Genomic DNA, 24,093 nt, shown 5'->3' with positions numbered 1-24,093 from the left:
ATGTGGATAGCCTTTTTCTCCTTGAGTTATTATTTCTAATGGGCTCCTGTATTAAAGAAAGTACCTTAACTTTCCTAAAAGGCATGTGGATCTGGAGAAACCCAAAGCAAATAATATGTTCCCTACTTTCCTCAAGGGTAAATGTCTCTCCCAGATGCCTGGAGGCCTCAGCTGGCTTACTCACCCATCTAAGTAATCATACAGAAAATAGTTATATCCATTAGGGATGTATTTAGCTTCCAAAACCTGAAGATCTGACTTATGTAGGATTAAACTGATAATTTATTTTTCACATTGAATAAGAAGTCCAGAGGTAGGTGACATAGGGCTGGTGTAACTCTTGCAGGGAGACATCAAACTTTTAAGCTCCTACTGTCTTCTTTCTTCTCCATCCTTAGTGTGTGGTTTTGACCTCATGATCTCAGAATTGGTATTGTTCATGGGCATTATCTCTGCATTTAGAGCAACAGGAATAAGGTTTTATGGCAAAAAAAAAAAAAAAAAAAAAAAAAAGGTGGGGTGGGGGGACAGTCTACAAAAATCTACTTTTAAGAAAATATTTTCCTAATTATGTAAATTCAATTTAATTTTTTCAAGATTAACTGGGTCACAAGGGCACTCTAAGGTTTTGGAAAGCAAGTAGTTTTAGTGGGACATATTGCTACTCTCTGCACTTCCCCCTCATCCTTTCAAATGGTTCTACTTGCTAGGGAGAAGGCAGAATGGATATTGAATACTAAACTAGAACTACTTTGTCACAGCAGCCTGTCTAGGTTGATAGCCCAATCTAGTGAGCCAAGGACAGGGCTGCTCCAAAAATATTACAATTGAACAGTCACTGATTTTTAAAATGAATCTTGGTGTTTCTATATAGATACTACCTAGTAATTCATAGGAGACTATTGAATTATTTAGTCCTGGATCTGAGTGTCATTACAAATTATTTCATTTCTTATCTGTGTTTTAATCTGGGAAATCTCAACATACTTTTCATTATTTAACCTGTCAGCAAATCAACTCTGAATGTAAAAATTAAAAAAAAAAAAAAAAAAATCTCCAGCCCAGAAAACCCAGTGGATTCAAACTTTATTTACCCAACTAACCTATTATTATTATTAACTATTGGATTAAAGAATTTATGTTGGGTGAAAGTAACATTTCATCCCTCCAAATTTCACTTACCTCAGCCATACTAAATGACTTCAACCTACTTCTAAGATTATTTTATTGTGTAATGGACAAATTGTATTCCACTTGGCTACAGTCCTGCAGTCTTCTAATTTGGTTTCCCTGCATAGTTCCTTATTCTATTTCATTTCTGCAAAGAATTTGTAATTTGTACAATAGATTGTTCCACCAGATTTAGAAAATATTACTCCAGTTATATATAAAGCAGGAAATGTCTGCTATGTTAATATACTTATTTGCTTGTTCTTACTGTCTATATAGGATGAGTTCAACAATGACTTAATAGCATCAGTATTTTGACAAAGAGGAAAAAAGGCTATTAAAATCTTAGCTAGAACTTTGTCAACTAATCACCTACTGTTATCTCAGGTATCTGTCAACAATGTGAAGGGTTTTAAGATATTAAGAACTGGACAATTATGGAATAAGCTGAAATAAATTATAAGGTTTTATCAAAAACCTCTTATTTAGCTATGGAAACTTTTTATTGTTAATTATATGGCATAAAAGTCATTCACTATAGAAAATTTGTAACTTTCTTAAACATACCTCGTATAAGCAATAAACCTTTAAAAATGAACTGTGAAAATAGACTCATGATTTTCCTTCCTCACATTTTATACATGTAGCTATTATTTTCCTTTATTATTTAAGAGTAGGTTTTATTCCTCCATGAATGTAAATGCATTTAAAATTGATTAGGATTTTCACATGACATTTCAGAGCAGTTTTCTGCTACAAATTTTCTCAGATCTGAATTTAGTACCAACTGATAGCAGTGGTTAATACCAATGTGAACCTAAATAGTAAAGCATACATTTGCTGAAATTTACAGTTTTCAAGTTTCTAATGCTAGCAAAAGTGAACTGCTTCTAAATAAAAATCACCTATATTTTTCCTGAAAAAAAGCAAAAAAAGCCTCATGTATCAGTTCAAATTCTTCCTAGTTAAACTAGTTATCTTTTGGTTATGTAGCAGTTTAATTTTTGCCATGCTGTGTAAAGGCTTGCTCAAAGCAGTACAACGTAAAGGAAGTTTGGGTTTTCTTTTCTTTTTTTTATTTTCCTTATCTTTTCTATTGATTGGCTGAGAGGGTATGTGTTTGGGGATCTCTTGCAGTTTCTCTAGAGACTGTTTATGTAAATTGGAAAAAATCAGTGTTACTTGGAAAAATAACTAAAACTTTGATTTAACAGTACAAAAGAGGGTACTATCTAATCCCTCAAGTAGGAAATTGCTTTTCTTCATGATCCATTGCTTTCATACTATTTCTGGCTGCTACTGCCAAAAGAGAAAAGACCCACCTTTACTCTTCTGTTACTATGTCTGTTTTCTTCCCTCTGCAAAGCTTAGCAGTAAATAATAGCCGAAATGAGTAAATTTAAATAATAATAGTAAAAGTGCATGACTGATAAGATCATCAGGTCTCAGTTGGACAACTGTGATTATACAGGAGAGAAGCAGGAAAGAATTGACAAAGGAACATAAAATGGGAAATTAAGAATTTGGCATAATGTAGCAATGAAGATGTGACTTATTTGTAGCTGTTTTATATGCTACTGTAAATATTAGCTGGAATGGGATCACACATACTCCAAAATTGGTGATTTTTCTGAGGGAGGCAGGTTTTCTATGAGATGCTTTGAATTTTATTTTCAACAAATGCTAAATCAAAATGCTGCCTATGAAAAGATACTGGTTTTGTTTGTTTATAGTTGATCTTTCAATGGCCATTAAACTGTATAGCTTTAACCACAATTTAAGCTGGTGTTTGCTAATATTTTTTAAATTGTACTTTAAGTTCTGGGATACATGTGCAGAACATGCAGGCTTGTAACATAGGTATACATGTGCCATGGTGGTTTGCTTCCCCCATCAGCCTGTCATCTACATTAGGTATTTGCCTAATGCTATCCCTACCCTTGCTTCCCACCCCACAACAGGCCCCAGGGTGTGATGTTCCCCTCGCTGTGTCCATGTGTTCTCATTGTTCAACTCCCACTTAGGAGTGAGAACATGCGATGTTTAGTGTTCTGTTCCTGTGTTAGTTCGCTGAGAATGGTCATTTCTAGCTGCATCCATGTCCCTGCAAAGGACATGAACTCATCCATGGTGTATATGTGCTACATTTTCTTTATCCAGTCTAATATTGAAGGGCATTTGGGTTGGTTCTAAGTCTTTTCTATTGTGAATAGTGCTGCAATAAGCATATATGTGCATGTGTCTTTATAGTGGAATGATTTATAATCCTTTGGGTATATACCCAGTAATGGGATTGCTGGATCACACGGTGTTTCTGAACTTCTTATTGGTCTCTTCAGGGATTTGACTTCTTCCTGATTTAGTCTTGGGAGGGTGTATATGTTCAGGGATTTATCCATTTCTTCTAGATTTTCTAGTTTATTTGCGTAGAGGTGCTTATAATATTCTCTGATGGAAGTTTGTATTTCTGTGGGATCTGTGGGGATATCCCCTTTATCATTTTTTTATTGTGTCTATTTGATTCTTCTCTCTTTTCTTCTTTATTAGTCTGGCTAGTGGTCGATCTATTTTGTTGATCTTTTCAGAAAAACAGCTCCTGGTTTCATTGATTTTTTTTTGTCTCTGTCTCCTTCAGCTCTGCTCTGATCGTAGTTATTTCTTGTCTTCTGCTAGCTTTTTAATTTGTTTGCTCCTGCTTCTTTAGTTCTTTTTATTGTGATGTTAGGGTGTTGATTTTATATCTCTCCTGCTTTCTCCTATGGGCATTATGTGCTATAAATTTCCCTCTAAACACTGCTTTAGTTGTGTCCTAGAGATACTGTTACATTGTGTCTTTGTTCTCATTGGTTTCGAAGAACATCTTTATTTCTGCCTTCATTTCCTTATTTACCCAGTAGTCATTCAGGATCAGGTTGTTCAGTTTTCGTGTAATTGTGCGGTTTTGAGTGAGTTTCTTAATCCTGAGTTCTAATTTGATTGTACTGTGATCTGACAGGCTGTTACAATTGCTGTTCTTTTGCATTTGCTGAGGAGTGTTTTACTTCCAGTTATGTGGTAAATTTTAGAATAAGTGCAATGTGGTGCTGAGAAGAATGTATATTCTGTTGATTTGGGGTGGAGCGTTCTGGAGATGTCTATAAGATCTGCTTGTTCCGTAGCTGAGTTCAAGTCCTGAATATCCTTGTTAATTTTCTGTCTCATTGATCTGTATAATATTGACAGTGGAGTGTTAAACTCTCCCATTATTATTGTGTGGGAGTCTAAGTCTCTGTGTAGGTGTCTATGAACTTGCTTTATGAATCTGGGTACTCTTGTATTGAGTGCATATATATTTAGGATAGTTAGCTCTTCTTGTTGCATTGATCCCTTTACCATTAAGTAATACTCTTCTTTGTCTTTTCTGATGTTTGTTGGTTTAAAGTCTGTTTTATCAGAGACTAGGATTGCAACCCCTGCTTTCTTTTGCTTTCCATTTGCTTGGTAAATCTTCCTCCATCCTTTTATTTTGAGCCTATGTGTGTCTTTGTATGTGAGATGAGTCTCCTGAATACAGCACACCGATTGGTCTTGACTGTATCCAATTTGCCAGTCTATACCTTTTGATTTGGGCATTTAGCCCATTTACATTTAAGGTTAATATTGTTATGTTTGAATTGATCGTGTCATTATGATGCTAGCTGGTTACTTTGCCCATTAGTTGATGCAGTTTCTTCATCGTGCCAATGGTCTTTACACACATTAGTCTTTCACATTACAGTGACTGGTACCAGTTTTTCCTTTTCATATTTAGTGCTTCCTTCAGGAGGCATATTTCATATTAGTACTTTTCATTAGTACTTTCACATATAGCACTTTTCATATTTAGTGCTCCTGTAAGGAAGGTCTGGTGGTGACAAAAATCCCTCAGTATTTGCTTGTCTGTAAAGGATTTTATTTATCCTTCACTTGTGAATCTTACTTTGGCTGAATATGAAATTCTGGGTTGAAAACTCTTTTCTTTAAGAATGTTGAATATTGATCCCCTCTCTCTTCTGGCTTGTAAGGTTTCTGCAAAGAGATCTGCTGTTAGTCTCATGGGCTTCCATTTGTGAGCAGCCTGACCTTTCTCTCTGTGTGCCCTTGACATTTTTTCCTTCATTTCAACCTTCGTGAATCTGATCATTATGTGTTTTGGGGTTGCTCTTCTTGAGGAGTATCTTTGTGATGTTCTCTGTATTTCCTGAATTTGAATGTTGGTCTGTCTTGTGGGTTGGGGAAGTTCTCCTGGATAATATCCTGAAGTGTGTTTTCCAACACTTGGTTCCGTTCTCCCCTTTACATTCAGGTACACCAATTGAATGTAGGTTTGGTCTTTTCACGTAGTCCCATATTTCTTGGAGGCTTTGTTCATTCCTTTTCATTCTTTCTTCTCTAATCTTGTCTTCACGCTTAATTTTGTTAAGTTGATTGTCAATCTCTGATATCCCTTCTTCTTCTTGATCTGTTCGACTATTGATGCTTGTGTATGCTTCACGAAGTTCTCGTGCTCTGTTTTTTCAGCTCCATCAGGTCGTTTATGTTCTTCTCAAAACTGGTTATTCTACTTAGCAATTTGTCTAATCTTTTTTCAAGATTCTTAACTTTCTTATATTGGGTTAGAACATGCTCCTTTAGCTCAGAGGAGTCTGTTATTACCCATCTTCTGAGTCCTACTTCTATCAATTCGTCAAACTCATTCTCCATCCAGTTTTGTTCCATTGCGTGCAGGAGACTGTGATCCTTTGAAGGAGAAGAGGCATTCCGGTTTTTGAAATTTTCAGCCTTTTTGCACTGTTTTTCCTCATCTTCGTGGATTTATCTATCTTTGGTCTTTGCTGTTGGTAAATTTCGGATGGAGCTTTTGCGTGGTTGTTCTTTTTGTTGATGTTGATGCTATTGCTTTCTGTTTGTTAGTTTTCCTTTCTGTTACTTTTCCTTCTAACAGTCTCCTGCAGGTCCGCTGGAGTTTGCTGGGGGTCCACTCCAGACCCTGCTTGCCTGGGTATCACCAGCAGAGGCTGCAGAACAGAAAAGATTGCTACTTGCCCACTTCTGGAAGCTTCGTCCCAGAGGGACACCTTCCAGATGCCAGCTGGAGCTCTCCTGTATGAGTTGTCTGTCGACCCATGCTGGGAGGTATCTCCCCATCAGGAGGCACAGGGATCAGGGACCCATTTGAGGAGGCAGTGTATCCCTTAGCAGAGCTCAAGTACTGTGCTTGGAGATCTGCTGCTCTCTTCAGAGCCGGCAGGCAGGAATGTTTAAGTTGGTTGAAGCTGCACCAACAGCTGTCCCTTCCCCTATGTGCTCTATCCCAGGGAGATGGGAGTTTTATCCATAAATTCCTGACTGGGGTTGCTGCCTTTTTTTCAGAGATGCCCTGCCCAGAGGGCAGGAATCTAGAGAGGCAGTCTGGCTACAGTGGTTTTGTGGTGCTGTGGTGGGCTCTGCCCAGTCCAAGCTTCCCAACAGCTTTGTTTACATTGTGAAGGGAAAACCACCTACTCAAGCCTGAGTAATGGTGGACGTCCCTCCCCTCACCAAGCTGGGGCATCCCAGGTCGACTTCAAGCTGCTGTGCTGACAGCAAGAATTTCAAGTCAGTGGGCTCCCAGAGGAGTAATTCACTGAGCAAGGCCACTTGGCTTCCTGGCTTCAGACTCCTTTCCAGGGGAGTGAACAGTTCTGATTCGCTGGCATTCCAGGCACCACTGGCATACAAAAAATAACGCCTGCAGCTAGCTTGGTGTTTGCCCAAATAGCCACCTAGTTTTGTGCTTGAAACCCAGGACCCTTGTGGTGTAGGCACCAGAGGAATTCTCCTAGTCTGTAGGTGGTGATGACCATGGGAAAAGCCTAGTGTCTGGACCAGACAGTACCATCCCTCATAGCACAGTCCCTCACGGCATAGTCCCTCACCAGCTTCACTTTGTTAGGAGAGGTAGTTTCCTGACCTCTTGTGCTTCCTGGGTTAGGTGACGCCCCACCCTGCTTTGGCTTGCCCTCCGTGGGCTGCACCCACTGTCTAACCAGGCCCAGTGAGATGAACCAGGTACCTCAGGTGAAAATGTGGAAATCACCTGCCTTCTGCATTGGTCTTGCTAGGAGCTGCAGACCGGAGCTGTTCCTATTTGGCTATCTTGCCCAGGAATCCAGTTTGCTACTTTTAAAGCAAACTGCTGTGAAAACAGTTTCATTCTTAATATTTGCCTTATAAATTTTATTAATGCATGAAATTTTACACTGCACAGAAAATTGGAAATTTGCCCCTCCCTTCAATATGAGAATAGCACATAAATAAATAAAAATATGCCCGGGTACAGTAGCTCACACCTGTAATCCCAGCACTTTAGGAGACCGAGGTGAGTGGATCACCTGAGGTCGGGAGTTCGAGACCAGCCTGACCAACATGGAGAAACCTATCTCTACTAAAAATACAAAATTAGCCAGCTGTGGTGGTGCATGCCTGTAATCCCAGCTACTTGGGAGGCTGAGGCAGGAGAATCGTCTGAACCTAGGAGGCGGAGGTTGTGGTGAGCTGAGATTGCCCCATTGCACTCCAACCTGGGCAACAAGAGTGAAACTTAGCCTCAAAAATAATAATAATAATATAAATAAATAAATAAATGTATTATTTATTTGTTTATGTAGAGATGGGATCTCTCTGTCACCCAGGCTGGAGTACCGTGGCCTTATCATTACTCACTGCTGCCTTGAACTGGGTTAAAGTGATCCTCCTGTGTTAGCTAGCACCACAGATATATACTACCATGCCTGCCTTATTTTTTAATTTTTTGTAGAGATAGGGTCTCCTTATGTTGCTCAAGCTGGTCTCAAACTTGTAGTCTCCAGTGATCCTTCTGCCTCCGCCTTCCAAAGTGCTGAGATTTCAGGCCTGAGCACCTGACCCAGTTTACGTTATTTAAGGGCATTGGTAGTGAGACATTTGTGTCTTCTATTTGATTTAAAAATATTCTTAAGTCTAGATAGTTTCTTGTATCTCTTTGATTAGGTGTCTAAAGCCATCTGAAGGTAAACTAGTTCATTTAAAAATAATGTAAGAGGCAATCATCAAGTATGCTTTAAAAAAGTCATCAGATATGCTTTGTTTTAATACCTGTCATGTGTTAAATTTTGAAGACCACACCATATGTCTAATGAAAGCTTCATTAGGAAGACATTAGTAGATTAATTCCACTTGCTGTGTGGTTTATTTTATTTAGAATGCAATAAGGTAAGTTCATTACTTTGTAGGCATAATGTTTTCTACTGTACTTGAACGCAACTAGGAACAATTCCACAGAGGTCTGTGGATCTACTAACACCTGTCAAGATAAACACACAGTTCTCCGGGGGAATCATCGCAGCAATAGAACAGAGAAAATGTGAGGCAAAGTAATTCTTTTACAAAACAAAAATAAGACAGTTTTTAAAAAGCAACATTGATTAATAATTTTTCAAAATGCCTCAGAGGTCTTACATTTCTTATACAGGTATCAAACAATTTCCTATCTTTTAAGAATAAATGTTTTGTAGCATATACATCTTATTTTAAAATCAATATTCTAAGAGACTTGAACTATTGGAATAATTGTGCAGTTTGAATTGAGCTATTGAAAGTTTTTCCAACTCTTATAGCTAGTCTTCCCTCATCCATTCCAGAAAAAAAAAAAAAATACATTAAATGATAAGTTTTGCTATAGCAATATTATTTGAATGGTTTTAGTGAAAACGGTGACAGTATTTCCATTATAAAACCCTAGAGTTAAGAATTTATAAGTTGGCTATAAATGTTTGTTCTGTAATTCAACTTGGCAGCAAGCATCTTAGCTTGGCGGTACTTTCTTTTTTTTTATGAAGTATGGAAAAGAAAGACATCTGTTTATAACATGAGTAGGATAATATGACAGTGAATTCCATCATTCTTTATAACCAGCTTACTTAGCATTAAAATTAAAATTAAGCCTAAACTTCCTACATATTTTAGATAATAAAAGTAACTCACCAATAAACCTGTAAGGATAAATTGAAGATGATTTGTTTCGTTTCTCTGTTGGCTTTGGTGATTTTAACCACTAAACATGGTGATAGACTTAACCAGTTACTTTGATCATCATTTGATCTGCACAGCAGTAATGTGAATAGACTGTTACATATCCTCACTATTTTTTAGATATTTGTAATATTCTACACTTGAGAAGGTAGCAAAAAAATGACAGAGTTCAGAAATTTTTCCAATGGAGAAATATGTATTAACATTTGATAGAACAATTAATGCAATACTAAGAGAGGAAGGAAGTAGAAAAGATAGTTTTACAGAGACAATAGCATGAGCTATGTCAAAGTAAAAACAACAACAAAAAGCGTGCAGTGTGTTTTACGGAAGAGTGAGAAGTTCATGTGGCTGAAACCTGGGGTGTTTGTGGGGAAAGTGGCAAACGTTGAGATGAGAGTAAAACAAGTGGCACGGAGGCACATTTTAAAGGGCTTAATATAACATGCTAAAGAATTTTAATTTTACCTGGTAAAAAGGTCTTGATAGTAGAATAGTCATACCAACTTATGTATAGTATTAACATCAAAATATCTCTGACAAAATGTGTAACCTAACAAATATATATAAATGTATATATATTTATTTATATGTGTGTGTGTGTGTGTGTGTATATATATATATATGTGTGTGCGTGTGTATATATGTATATATATCTCCTGAATTCTTGAATTGGGTGGGGATTAGATTATAGATCCCAAATAGAGATTGAATTTGAACTACATGATTAAATTCCTTTCAGTGCATTCAAATGGTAATATATGCTCCACAACATATATTCGCAAAGATAAATCAAATTGGTTTATGCTCTGAGCGCTTGGACATTCAAGAAATTAAACATATGGTACATGATTTCTGGTTCCTGGTTTGAGTATCTGTGTTTACTAGAGAATTTGGAAATTATGCTTTAGTCTTAATATTACCCTAACTTGCCTTAGAATTGTCCTTCCAATTCTAGTTGTTCTCAACAATCTCGTGCTTCTTTCTGCAGTGATAGATGTGTATGACAGACAGTGTCTTGGAAATCAGGCAGACAGATACCAGATTGTCAGTTCGTGGCATTGATCTTTTCTCTAGTTGATGCTGGTTGGACTGGAGGCCTGACGTACCCAGACCTGGAAGGGACTTTTTAATTTTTGTTGTTGTTTAGTTTAGTTTAGTTTTGTTATGGTGACTATTTGGATGACCAGTATTAGGTATTATATGGAAAACAATATTATCATAAATTCTGATTTATTTTCTCCCCACCATAAAACAAAGGGAAAAATAACCCATTTCAGAAAACAAGATCAAAAACCTAGTGTGTGTGTATGTATATATAGTATGTATGTACATACACACTATACATATATACACATACACACACTCTAGACAGTAAGCTAGTGTGTGTATATATATATACATACACATACTCTAGGCACTGTTGTATTTTAAATGCTTTAAATTTGTCAACTCATTTAATCCTCACAACAACCCTACAATTAACCTTTTTTACAGATGGGAAAACTGAGTTTAAATAACCTGCCCAAGGCCACATAGCTAGCAAGTTAGTAGAAGCAAGAATTGAACCCTAGTGTAGTGTCTGAGTTCCTGCTCATAGCCACTGGCAAGACAACAAATAAAATAGCTCAAATACAAAAGATGAGAAGGAAAATAGAATGTTTTTTCTAATTATAGTAAAGAGAATTTATAGTTACATGGTGTGAGATGAGAACAAATAGGTTTATATAATAGACATCTTGCAGTTTTTAAAGAATGCTTTAAAGAAGAGAACTGGGAACAGCACTATTATCTATGCTTAGGGAACGCTGATCTGGCTGTAGTTATAGAGGGTCAACTAAGGGGAGGTGAGATCATTGGTAAGGAGCTTAATGAGAAAGCTCTCCATGTGTTAGTTAATAAAACCTGAAACAAGGACCTTGGCATTCCCCCAGACTAGCAGCTTCAGTATCACCTGGAAACTTGTTAGAAATGCAAATTATCAGGGGTCTCGAAAGATTAAGGGAATTAAAAGCAAAGCAATCTGTGATTTCACAGACAGCCCTTCTAGCCCCTCTAGTGTATCTCCTATGCACACTAAAGTTTGAGCAACACAGATTTAGAGAAACAGAGGCTATGGTAATACATTAAGAAGTGGCTGAGCTTGACTATAGACTGAGTGGGAAGACTTTAGAATATGGCCAAATTAAAAACCACATCGCAGCTCATTATCTTTATGTCTTTGGCATAAAGTACTTCTGAATAAAGAATAAATAAGCTAAACTAAGTACGCATGGATAAAGAGTAATAACTTATATTTATTATGTGTTTAATAGATTTTAGAAATGGTTCTAATTTCATTACGTATAGCGTTTTAATCCTTTTCCAGATGAGGAAACTGGGACAAGGGGCCCTTAAACTCAGTGTCACATGGATAAAAACAATGAAGCTTAGATTCACACTCATAGTCAGGCACTCCAGTCTCACGTTGCCACACTACATTATGAACACATTCAAACTGAAAGAGAATGAGCCTAGGAAGTGTTTGTCACCAACAGAAATCGGTTGAAACAATTCTACAAACTATATAAGCTGACAGTGATTAAAAGATGGCATATGATTTCTTGGTGCCCCTGTGATGCCTGCAACACTTGAATGTGCAGTTATAGTGAAATCTCTATGACCCTGACTTGGTACTTCAGCACCAAGTTTTATACAAGGCACCAAAAATGAAATTTGTATTAAATCACATGGAAGACAAGATAGAGATTATAGAATATTTCAGACCTAAACACAACTAATCTTGACTTGAATAAATCTAGTTATGTTTCCAAGTCAAACTGCACATCTACGCTTTAATTCAATTTGAGTGACTTGAGTACCATATGAGCTCATCTTGATCCCCAGCACTGCCTCTGATTTGTTATATCATTGGGGAGGAGCTAGGTAATAGCTAAGTTGACTGAATTCACCAATCTGTATCTATGACTGGACTGTTGGTGGTTGGAAATGAAAGTGTTCTTCAAGATAAGTAAACACTTCATAAATAAACTTGACTTTTCTGTAACACAAGTTTATAATCTGAATAATAAAAAGATTGTAGTAAATCTCCAGAGATGCTTTTAGCCCAGCATTATTATTATCATTATTATTTTGATTCTCAGTGCTCTTACTCTCATTTTCTGATCTTACTCTTAGGGACCTGCAATCATCCAGAGGGATAGCAGGATCAGGGGTTTATCTTTACAGCTCTCCAGAACAAACCCTTTTCTGAGTCTACTCCTCTTTACTGACTCTCAGTTCCAACTCAGAAAAGTAGGTACATGGATATGTGGGGTCTGCTTATCTTTTCTTTATGCTGATACTGGTAGAAATGCAAAATTCAAGACTGACACTCTTCTCATTTTTAATTTTTAAAATATTAGTGCTGCCTGTGGGTTTTAATATACTTCCCCTCTGCTGTTTTCAGTGTCTACTTTTCTGTTTAAAAAGCTTAATACTGAGCTTTAAGGGTTTCCAATTAAGCTTAAGGAAAATATGAAAAGGATGAAAGTGTCTGCCGGACAACCATCCTGTTTCTTGACACAAAAAGGTTGATTTTTGCAATATGAAGAAATAACTTGAAATGGCCTGTCTTCCCACTTCTCCAGAATCTCCCTCTTCCACTCACTTTCCATTCCATCTCTTTCTATTTCTTTTGTCTTTTCCTCTCAGCTTTCAAATCCATCTCTCATTTTGTAAATGTTGTTCGACTTAGGCTACTTGTATTCTTGTTCATGATAAATCATCAGGTGTGAGTGGGCTTAGGACAGCTTAGCACATACAGTCCTTAGATTATTTTAGGTAGATCTCAGTAGCCATGGTTGTTGGTGGCAAGTGAGTGTTGACCCCGTTTCCAAAAGTTCACACAAGTACAGCTCATAGTGAATTCAAGACCAAGACCAAATTCTGCTACAGATACAGACATTTACTAATGAGTAGGCACAAAACTTTATAGCCTATTCTAGAAGTTTGGTGAAGTTCCAGCTCTTTATTCTTTAAGGTACCTGAAAATAATGTCTTGCAAAAAATGGTTTTCCTGAAGCAAATATGACAGTATTTCAATGGTAGCACCCACCTCACCATCTGTCAGAATTAAGTGACTAAGGATTATTAGGGATCAACAATAGTACCTACCTCATATCATTTTGTAATGATTATGCGAATTAATTCATTTAAATCACTCAGAGTAGTGTGCTAGAAATAAATGTTAGTTTTTATTATTACTATTATTATGGAACAATTTCTCATAACAAAGGGTGAAAGGCCTCTTAGAGTCACATACTCAATTTATATAGACGTGAGGTATGTTCAGGTAAAATTTAGTTAATTCACTCATCTTGCCTATTAATGATTTCACCAAGGATAACTTCTTCCTTACTTTCATTGGACAAATTTATAAGCCCTTAATTTCACCAGTGATAACATTTTCGACAGATATTATAACTAATGAGCACAGCCACATCATAATTAGAGATGTTAGTAGCCCAAGGCTTCTAGAAACCACCTCTGTCTTCTGTAATTCTGACTGAGATGTTGGGGCATAAATTCCTGATAAAGGCACGGACACTCTCGGGGTACAGACAGTGTTAAGAAACACTTATGTCACACTGTCTGTGCCGAATATTTTCAGAATAAATTACGGTTAGCCAAAAACCGTGTTTCCTCCAACCAGTTCTTTAATCACCTGAGAACAATTTGTGAGATGCTGCCTCAGTTTCCCTTAGATAACACAATTGCAAGCACAAAGACTGACTAACTGAAGAGGCACAAATTAATGGGTACACACAAGCTTTATTTGCTTCATCCAGATTAGTCATGCTTTTGCCCACAATACTTTTTCTACACTATCTAGACAGAGAATTGCTCCTTGTTCCACAAAATTACAATCATTTATAACAAATATTGCTGTATCTGTAACACAGAATCCACCCTAGAACCCCCTAAGTATTGCAAAGGTGCCCTAGACATCTGCCTGGAAGACTACAGCTACAATTTCTTCTTTTGAGGCAGCCATAAATATTTTCTCTTTAGCTCTTGAGACTACCGTAAAACTAAGATTTCTGGCCTATCCTTTCTCTAACCCTGCCTTTATGTCCCAAGGCCCCAGACAATATAAGACAGGTGAGGGAATGGGGGAGGAGGGGAAGCATCTTCCTAATTGAATGTTCTTGGGAAAGTTATTCTCAATCTTCTACCCTTATTCTGTTTCTATGGCTTTTCGTTATACAAATCACTCTCCAAAATCCCAGCCCTATCCATTCCTAGCAATCAAGAGAATAACAAATACAGTTGATCCTTGTTATTTATTTGTAGCCTGTGGCACTTTGGTGATCCTTAGCAAACATGCAGAGAATGGCAAAACATTTGTGTTCTCAATATACATGTTCCTGGCTGAAGTTGAACAAGACTATTGGCTTCCTTCTTGTTTCAGCTCTCACATTGTAAACAAATGTGCTATTTTAGGTCTTTTTAGCACCACGCTTCTGTGCTTTACTTTGGTGACTTTGCTGTTTAAAATGACCCTCAAACATAATGCTAAAGGGCTGTCTAATGTTCCTAAATGCAAGAAAGATGTGATGTGCCTTATGGAGAAAATACATATTAGATATGCTTCTTTCAGACATGAGTTAGAGTGCTTAGAGTGCTGCTGGTCGTGAGTTCAATGTTAATGAATCAACTTTATGTATTAAAGAAGGTATCATTATCATTCAGAAATACATGAAACAAGGTAATGGATTGATTCAGTGATGAAAAATGTGATCAGAGATTTGCAGGAACCATAGCCCTATATTTCCCCATAGGAGCAATGGTTCAGTATTTGCTAATTCAGTGTTCACAGCGACTTTATTTGCCACAACTACTGTGAATAATGAGAATTGACTGCAAGTACTAAGAGACTAGATATATTTCACATATGCTGGACACTAGAGGGAGTAGGAATGAAGACTTGACTTTTGTCCCCTTCAGGAATCTACCATTTATTTTGGGAGGGAAGGACAGATTAACACAATATATGAGGGTATTGGAGAATAATGCAATGCTCTACATATCTTTTAGATGGAAGGCAACTGTACGTATTGTACATGGTGATCAGCTTGAGTATGTTAGACCTGTATGAGAGAAGAGACAGAATGCCTTCATTGCAGGGAGCATTTGATATATTTTAAAGAACACCAACATTAAATATTGCATGATATCCTTTCTACCCTGTGGGATTGTTAGGAAAGATAGAAACATGACTATTTTATAAAGGAAGCCACAGTGCCTCAGGGAAAGACTCAGTAACTAATGTGATGTAACCAGTAAATGGTGGCATCAAAAATGCAGAACAGATTTCCTAACTCCTAATCCAGTGCTCTTTCCGTGCTAACACTATGAAATGTCAAATTCAGAATATGGACCTGTGGTCTTGAAAACATACTGTGTGGATGATTTTCCTTTTCTTTTTGAGGCTCTCCTTGATATTTTTAAAATGAATAATCACGACTCTTGTTAGTGAATTAAAATACATATGTTGCAAAATAACAAAAAGAATAAGAAATGACTGGGGACAAGGGCAGAAACAGTTCACAGTGGAAAATGATAGATTTTGCTTCTGCTGGTCTTTGAGCAGCTGTGGAAGGTTGAGAGACATGGCATATTTAAATAGGTAAAAGCATTGTGTTTAGCAAAGCTGAACTGTTTCAATCAATATACTACTGAAGAACTACCTTTTAGTATAATAAAATAAACTTTTGACAGGAATGTGAGATGTGTGATTGATACAGGTGTGATTTGGGGGCCACTGGACACTATTTATATAGTGGGCATCAGAGTCTCATGGTTGAATCTCGGAGTCTCATGGTTGAAAGTTTCTTTCTTTTGGCTTTAAATAGAAATAAAGACCCCCCAAAAAAGTCCAGCCACTGGACATGTCATAGTTTTTTTATCATCTTTTGGAAACCAAGGAAATGTTTAAATCATAGTCCCAAGTCTTAATCACCAGCTTCCAGTGCCTGTGGTCCTCCTAGCCAAGTCCACTTGCATTGCTAGATTTCTACTCTTAAATGTATGCTGGCTTTGCTGGTCTTTCATCTAGGACACACAGCTTTCGGTTAAAGATGCTGTATTTCATCAACAGCATATAAATGTCCTCTTTCCCTTAGGGGCACTAGATTTAGGAATTTTCATTTCCTGATGCTATTTTCTTTATAAGACAGGATGAGAGAAAGGAGGAGTTCCACCCTTAGCAAAGATCATCACAGCGGGGCTTCTGAGAGATCTTGGAAGTTCTTAAATATTCCTAAAATACTGACTGAAATACAAGCAATTTTATTCATGCCATTTCTTTCTTTTCTGCTTTCTTCCTGTTTCTCTCCTGACCCTTCTCGTCTCTTCCCATTCTTCCACTTTCTGCCTCTTCTGCAGCTGCCAAATTAATGCATCCTTTTCCCTCCTTGTGAGTTTTGGTCCCCTGAACTTCCACTGCCTTATATGAGATATAGTATGGTAGTGGGAAGAAGAATCCTTGTTATGAATAATGTATGTGATTAACAGATCATCGCAACTGATGCTTGAGTACAAGGTGTCAAACCATATTTAGCAGATTGGGTTTAAACACCTGGTAGAACAAGTTTGGTCCAATAAAAAGACCCGAATTCTATCCCTTTTAAGATCTCTAAAGATGCTGGTTACATCTAAACCATTGGGTAGGGGAAGGGTGCCATTTGCCATTGTAGTTCAGATGGAGGGATCACCTGGTGAAGGGAGAGTTGCTTTTTAGGTGTTCCCGTTTCGACTTACACGTGTCCCTTTGATGCGTGGAGAATGCGAGAGAGAGGCAAAGCAGGGCGATTTTCGTGGGAAGCTAGACCAGCCTCCCTCGTTACATAGGCTCGTCCTCTGCATTGCATCCGAGCTTCAGTGATTTGCTGTTTGGAGACTGCAGATTTGCATAGAGCCCCTTGCTTCACCAGCGTGTGTGGTTTTTCTTTTCTTTCTTTCTTTTTTCTTTTTTTCTTTTTCTTTTTCTGTTTCTCTCCCTTACTCCTTCGTCCGCATCTTCTTCTCAGCTGTCTTTCCCCCGTTCGATTCCCACTTCCTTCAGAAGGGCGCACTCTTCCTTCTGAACCCCTCGCCGGGCGTAAGTGTCAGGAGGCGGCGGACGCGAAGATTGCCTCGGGAGCAGGCGATGCGCGCCGCTGCTCCGCGCGCAGCCCGGGGGAGGCTGGCGCTAGCGGGCGAGCCAGCCGGGGCTGAATGGAGGGAAGGGGCGCCTGGATTCCATGGGGTCTACTTCTGTCTTGAAAGGAGGTTGGGCCGGCGAAGTGGCCTCCCTAGTCCCCGCACACAAAGCTAAATGGATTTACCTAGTGGATTCGCGGTGGATGGCTGTCATGTAGAAGTGAGGACCCTCCGGGAGGAGCTTTAAACAATTTCTCGGCCCCCCACCCGCCGGCACGCACTCTCGCCCGAAACTCTTTGGGAGTATCTCTCGAGAACCTGGAGCCCTGGAAATCTGGGAGCAGCCACCCGCTACGTCCTTGCCGTTCCCGGGGCTGCCTTTCCGGACAAGCCCCTCTCCAGCTGCATTCGCCTCGGCTATGTTTCGGATTGTTTGGGGTGCTAGGCACGGCGGACTCCAGGACCCCGAGAAGACTGTCCGAAGGAGGGAGAGGATGGGTGCCCTGGCGCGGTGAGGCGGCCGGCCCCTCAGCCCATCCCGCGCCGCCCGCTACCCTGCGCCGTCTCCTCTCCCCACGCCCCAAACTTTGCCTCCCGCGGCGGCTGCCCCTCGGCGGGCGCCCCGCCATGTACCAGAGGATGCTCCGGTGCGGCGCCGAGCTGGGCTCGCCCGGGGTCGGCGGAGGCGGCGGTGGCGGCGCAGGGGGGCGCCTGGCCCTGCTTTGGATAGTCCCGCTCACCCTCAGCGGCCTCCTAGGAGTGGCGTGGGGGGCATCCAGTTTGGGAGCGCACCACATCCACCATTTCCATGGCAGCAGCAAGCATCATTCAGTGCCTATTGCAATCTACAGGTCACCGGCATCCTTGCGAGGCGGACACGGTGGGTCTGCGATGCCAAGTTCTCGCGGGTTACCCCCTTCGCTCCCCCCTTTCTACCCTGCACTCGCTCCTGGGCTCCTAAGGCTCAGAGAAATGGGAGCTCGACAAAAGGGAGGTGCATTTGGGTGTGCTTGGTGCGAGACACTTATCTCTTTGAAGACAATAGAAAGGGGATGGGGGAAGGCGTCGCGGGTGTTGGTGGTGAGGGGTGGGAGGGGCATTCCTTGTCGAGGTGCTGGGAGAGAGATGTGGGCACCTACTAAAGGACCAGCCCAGGTCGCGCGGCTGGGCCCCGTGGGAAGGGGGCGTCACTTGCAAGAAGGTCACTCAGTGGCCGGATGGGGCGCCGCGCTTAGCTAAGGGACCTGAGCACAGGAGAGATGAGGGCTCTGCAGAGCCTTTTGTCTGTGCTGTGTATGCTGCCCCACCTCCTGCCCATCTTCTCTGGCCCGGGGGAGGGAGAGATTCCAGCCTGCACATTCCTCCAAAGTGCGCCCAGACTGCAGTGACAGCAAAGCAGTCCTGGGACTCACTCAACAGGAGGCCGATTACTTTTGCCCCCACGCCTTCCCTTAATTGGAGAAGGTAGGAGGGCAACAGAGGCACCCCCTCTAATGCGAGCCAACCCTTACCAGAGATGGAGGGGACCTCTGGACACCATTCCCCTTCCATCCAGTCTGCACATAAATATATGCCTTTTCCTTGGTAATTAGGCTGAGTTCTTTTCTAAATGGAACAGAGAGAGGCTTGACTACACATACCCATCTCCCTGAGGATCATGTCTGAAGGCTGTTGGAAAGAGGGAGGTCTTACTTCCTCCTTCAGTGTTTAATGCGTTCCAAGAAGGGCAAGTCATTCAGTGCCGGCTGGACTAAGCCCGGAGGTCTGCCTGGAGAAGGAGAAGTTAGAGCTAAGGGAAACTATTCTCCTAATGCCCTGTCCCTTTGAAAATAGCTAGAGTGTAGAGGAAACCCTTGGTTGGCAGCTTTCTCCTCCAGAGTGACCAGCACTGTGACGCCGGGTTCCTCTAATTTTCAGATAAATGTCTACTCCAGATTTCCCGAATTGCCAAAAAATAAAACATCACTCTGGTTTCGTGAGTCGTTCCCCACTCCCAATTTTTCTTCTCCCCCAGTGTAAAATGCACTCTTTTAGAAAGCAGAGTGAAAGTTGTGGGCAGTTTTTTTATATCCGTTTTCCACCTCTTTCTTGGGTCACCTTTCAGACTTGTTTCAGCTGGGAATCTTTTGCCCCACTCCTTATGAGTTTGCTCTGCCCTGAGCAGATGCTGGTGCTACCAGGATGACCCTTTATTTCATGGATGCGGGGTGGGCGGGGGCTTCCTACCTGGGACAATTCTGGTTAGATATGAAAAGCTATAGCATAATCTAACTGAAGAGAGACCAAGTCCTAGCAAGCCCACTTTGGGAGCACAATAGAAAAACAAAACACATCCCTGTGGGTTCTAGGAATTGGTTCCTTTCTCCTTCTCCTAGTTCCCTCCCAGGAATTCTCTCCAGTTAAGAGTGTCTAGTATGGAGACATGAGTGATGTCCCAAGCCAGGGATTCTTTGTTATAAGTAACATAGATCCCTCTGAAGGAATAAGGAGTTTCTGGTGATCTCACCACAAGCCCACAGTATTCTAGGAGCTTGTTGCTCCTTTTACCTGAGTGCAATTCTCAACCACTGCCCTGCCTTTGTGCAGAATTATGTGAGTCCCGAGGGATGGAGGCGAGCCAGGGTGCAGGAAGGGCAGACAGAGCGAGGGTGGGTTTGTGTGGTGAGGCAGATGGGGGTATGCAGGGGGTGGGGCACCTAATTGTGCCAGTGGGGAACACTTGGCTAATAATCTCATATGCAACTTCTCCTTTTCTGTGTCTCAGCTTCTCTCCAGAAGGATGAGGCTGCTGGGAACGTGGGAGAGGAGAAGACCAAGGGGCCCTGCTGCAGAGTGGGGCACTCCTTTTTCCTCTCCACTGCAGCTTCTACCCCAGTCAGGCGCCGTCTGCTGGCCTTTACAAACATTTCTTTCCCTCCAGAATGCAGTGATTGTCTCTGCGTGTGAATGAAACATCAGAGGTGCCTGTCATCGAAAAAGAGAAAGAATAGGATAGTAGAGAAAATTGTTGTGTGTATAGTGGTTGGTATTATTCTTTTGGGTCAAAGAACTTTCTGTTTCCTTCAAAGGTTCTGTTGTATGGTCGTGTTTGTGTATTTTTGGAATTCTGCCCACCTTCCTTCACATTCACTCTTTTGGAAGAGGCTACACCTCTTCTGATTCTTTGTTTTTTCAATCAGAGGCGCAAACTTACCTGTCAGTAACCGACCCCTGCCAAATAAAAGCCAGGTGTGAATTTTTCATACTTCATCCTTTCCCTCTTTTGAAAATAAAATTAACTTTATATAGAACAATCAAGGAACATTAGGATAAAAAAATAAGCCTCTTAGGGTGAAGGATGGAAATCTGGGGTGAAGTGTGAGTGCAGAGGGACTGAGAACACGGCAGGCAGGGTGATGGCTTAAAGATAAACCTAATAAGAAAGAGGTGATGTTGAATTTGTTGAGTCAATAGCTCTCTGAATATTTTGCTTATTGTTGGGACAAAGGACCCACAAGTAAAGAACCCTTGAGCCTAATAGATGAGGGTAAAGGGAAAGCACAAAGGTAAATGACAGTATGATAAATTCATAGCTGAAAGTCAAGACAGGTGAAAATGAGGTTTTGTTCAACATCTGAGACTATATTGCAAATATATATGGCTAGATGAACAAATGCAGTAGGCTGGTTGTATTAGAATTTCTGTGAATCATAAGACATTTTCTTTCATAATACGGAGTGCATGTATATGCTTGAATGTGTAAAATAAAAATTCGTGTGTGGTATATTTTAAGGAATAAAATTGAGTCTCCTATGTTTTGAAAACTGCTGGGTTGACTATCCAGGTTCATTCTTCTTCATTTTCTCATCTTGCCATGCTTCATTTGCACTATTATGAGGTGTCACTTACAAGGTTTGCAGGGTGCAGAGAGCGCTCATGGCTACCCGAGTATCTTTGTGCAAGCTGACCCAGTTGCAGAGATTATGATGAGGATTTTTTTTTTTTTTAAGTGCCTGTGAGAAGCAGGTTTTGAGAACACTGCAGGGTCTTTTTATATTTTGCATTTGCTCAAAAACATAAATGGTGAAACTACCTCCATAGAAAAATTGTGGGTTTTTTTCTAGTTAAATAAAGGGAGAACTGTGTGACTGTAAATGATAAAAAGCAAGCCTGTTTGTAATTAAGAATGCTACTTAACGCCAACAAGAGTCCAGAATAGACCAGTGTGCTCAGCCAGTACTGCTTATGTGATGTGCCATATGTGGGGAGCATGGAATGATGTCAGTTAAATGCTTAGGTTCCCATCTCAGCTCCCGGCTTTCCTAAGTGCCTCTGCATACTTTAGAAAATTAGCTTAGAGTCTCTTAATAATTTCAGGAGATAAAGGAAGGAGAAAGCCACCAGTGCCAGCCTTTCTCCTCCCACAAATATGAGCTCCGGAAATTATATTGCCATGATTAGCTTACACTATTAAAGGGCAAAAGGGCTTTCCCAGAAGGAAGTGTTAACAGATTTTAAAAGTGTAGTTTGTAATTGAAGTTACTTAATGGTGTTATATAAGGATAATAATTATATCTTGAATTTATAATGTTTCTTTTTCTGAGACACTTTCAGTGCACATACAAAACTCCTAAGAGGATGGGTAGGATTTCAGAGTGAGTTTGAATATGATTTTCCTGTAGGGATACTGAGGCATACCATAAATAGGTCAAAAGACGGAGTCAGATGTCTGATCAGAGTCAAAGAGGAATTAGAATCAAGACCTATGGCCCATAGCCCAGAGCAATTCTATGAGCTCAGAGGTTTTTAAACTCAAACTAAGGGGGGTCCTCTATGCCATTTAATGGTTGATCTCTTAAGAAATAATTACAAGATGCATGGTCCAGGGTTTTGCTTCAAGCATGTTTTAACACTAACGCACACTGTTAGAAAGCTGATGGTACCTCAATGGAGTCCCGCAGATTACTTCATTGATTCTGCTGGGGAGGTTTCTGTTTCTCTGTTTTTCTAGGAGGCAGGAGGTTACTGTTTCATAGTATCCCTTTACTCTTTTGTGTGGCAACCAAGAGAGCTAGCAAAACCTTTGACAATATTCTCTATATTGGGGAAATATTTAGCTTTAATGTTTAATATTAGTTAGCTGGTAACAAATTTATATGTATGACCTAGAATGTTTTTGGCTATGACAATTCTGCTGAAACAGACACTGCTGTTCCACACCTTTTCCTTACTTTGGGTTCTTGGACAACATTTTTCATCGCTTAAATGTTGTTTTCAACAAGATGGCCAGCTAATATTTTTAGAAGAATCTTTGAATCAATCATGATCCAAGTAACCCTGGCACTTTAGAATAATTTTTGGTTGCCTAAAACTTTAATAGATTTATTTCTTAGATTATTCATTCATTCATTCATTCATTCAGCAAATATATCATAAATTCCTACTCTGAGCTTGTGTTTGTGTTTGTGTACCATGTACCGTGGAGGACCAGAGAATAATAAGGGTGAGAGTCAAGGTGAGGTTGGAGGAAGCAAGATATCTGAGGCAGAACCATCAAGAAGTTTACAACTTAGTTCTTAAAATCCAAGCTATTGTTGGAAAGAGTTTTAATCCTCAAAGAGGCAAATTCAGTTTTTTCCTTACAAATAGGTAATTTCCAAGCATAAATGCAAAAAACATGAAGTTTATGTATATGTAGCAATCATCTGGGACTCACCATGAAATGATCTGATAAAAAATCAAAATAGTAAATTTTATCTACACCACTTTTTATTGCCCTTCATTATTCATGTTCTAGAAAGAGCTCTTTATACAGTTGTTTTCCACCAAGTTGCTGCATGTATTTTTTCTAACAAAACATACAATTTCTACTTTTCAAACAGATATAAGGCTTGTTTTGTAAATGTAGTTAAGATAGGCATTCAGTGATTTATATTTACACTAATTATAAATAATTAATGCAGATTGGTCTGGTGAGATATTTCTCAGAAATATATCTGTGTAAAAATTTGGCCATTGCCATTTACTATCATTGTATAAATGTACTAAGCTGCTTATCTTTACTAAGAATGTTTTCTCCTTTTATAAAATGAAAATACAATCAGGGAAGAATAAATGAGACCATGAATTTTAAAAGTGCCCAGACTATAATAGGTTCCCAAAGGTTCCCAATGTTTTTCTTTCTTTCTTTTTTTTTTTTTTTTTTTTGAAAAAGAAATACTTAAAAGAGACTTCAGAGCACATGTAGGGGAAATCTAGACCTTGAAATCAGAAGACCTGAGTTCCTGTCCCTGAGTTCAGCCAGTTATTAACTCATTGACTTCTGGAATTCAGTTACCACTTTGAACATCTTTTCTTTCAGCTGTAAAGTTTGAGGATTGTATCCCTTTCATTTTATAGATGTGACAACAGAGATGTAAATAATTTAAGTGAACTACACTCATAGAGTCATAGCAAATTAGCAGCAGAGATGGTGGTAGGACCCATATCTTATAACTCATCTTCCTCCTCCTATGGAATACTCTTCCATAAAGCCTATGCTCCAATAGAAGGGAGAGCCTGCACTCATTCATCTACACTCTCACCTGTACACTGTATGACCAAAAGCAATCCTTTTCAGACAATTAACTGGGATTAGAAGCTTGGTCTTTTTTTTTTTTTTTTTTTTTTTTTTTTTTTTTTTTTTTTTTT

At 39.6% G+C, this 24,093-nt stretch overlaps 1 protein-coding gene across 21 annotated transcripts in view; it reads left to right on the top strand.

The window, feature by feature from the left end:
- The window catches only part of NRXN1 (neurexin 1), a 1,127,593-nt gene that overhangs the window by 664,263 nt on the left and 439,237 nt on the right, over positions 1-24,093 (top strand). For 3 of the 21 annotated variants that reach the window (XM_023223886.2, XM_023223884.2, XM_023223883.2), the window contains exon 1: positions 17,245-18,304. The exons of 17 other annotated variants lie outside the window; for them this stretch is intronic. In XM_023223886.2, the coding sequence (XP_023079654.1) occupies positions 18,052-18,304 (253 nt within the window). In that variant the 5' untranslated portion in view covers positions 17,245-18,051. Of the gene's footprint in view, positions 1-17,243; positions 18,305-24,093 lie in introns of those variants that run through there. One more of the 21 variants, XM_023223885.2, reaches the window with a different exon arrangement.

Source organism: Piliocolobus tephrosceles, chromosome 15, assembly GCF_002776525.5.
Source record: "Piliocolobus tephrosceles isolate RC106 chromosome 15, ASM277652v3, whole genome shotgun sequence".
Lineage (NCBI taxonomy): Eukaryota > Metazoa > Chordata > Mammalia > Primates > Cercopithecidae > Piliocolobus > Piliocolobus tephrosceles.
Note: the sequence above shows the minus strand (reverse complement) of the source record. Positions and strands in the feature narration are given on the sequence as shown.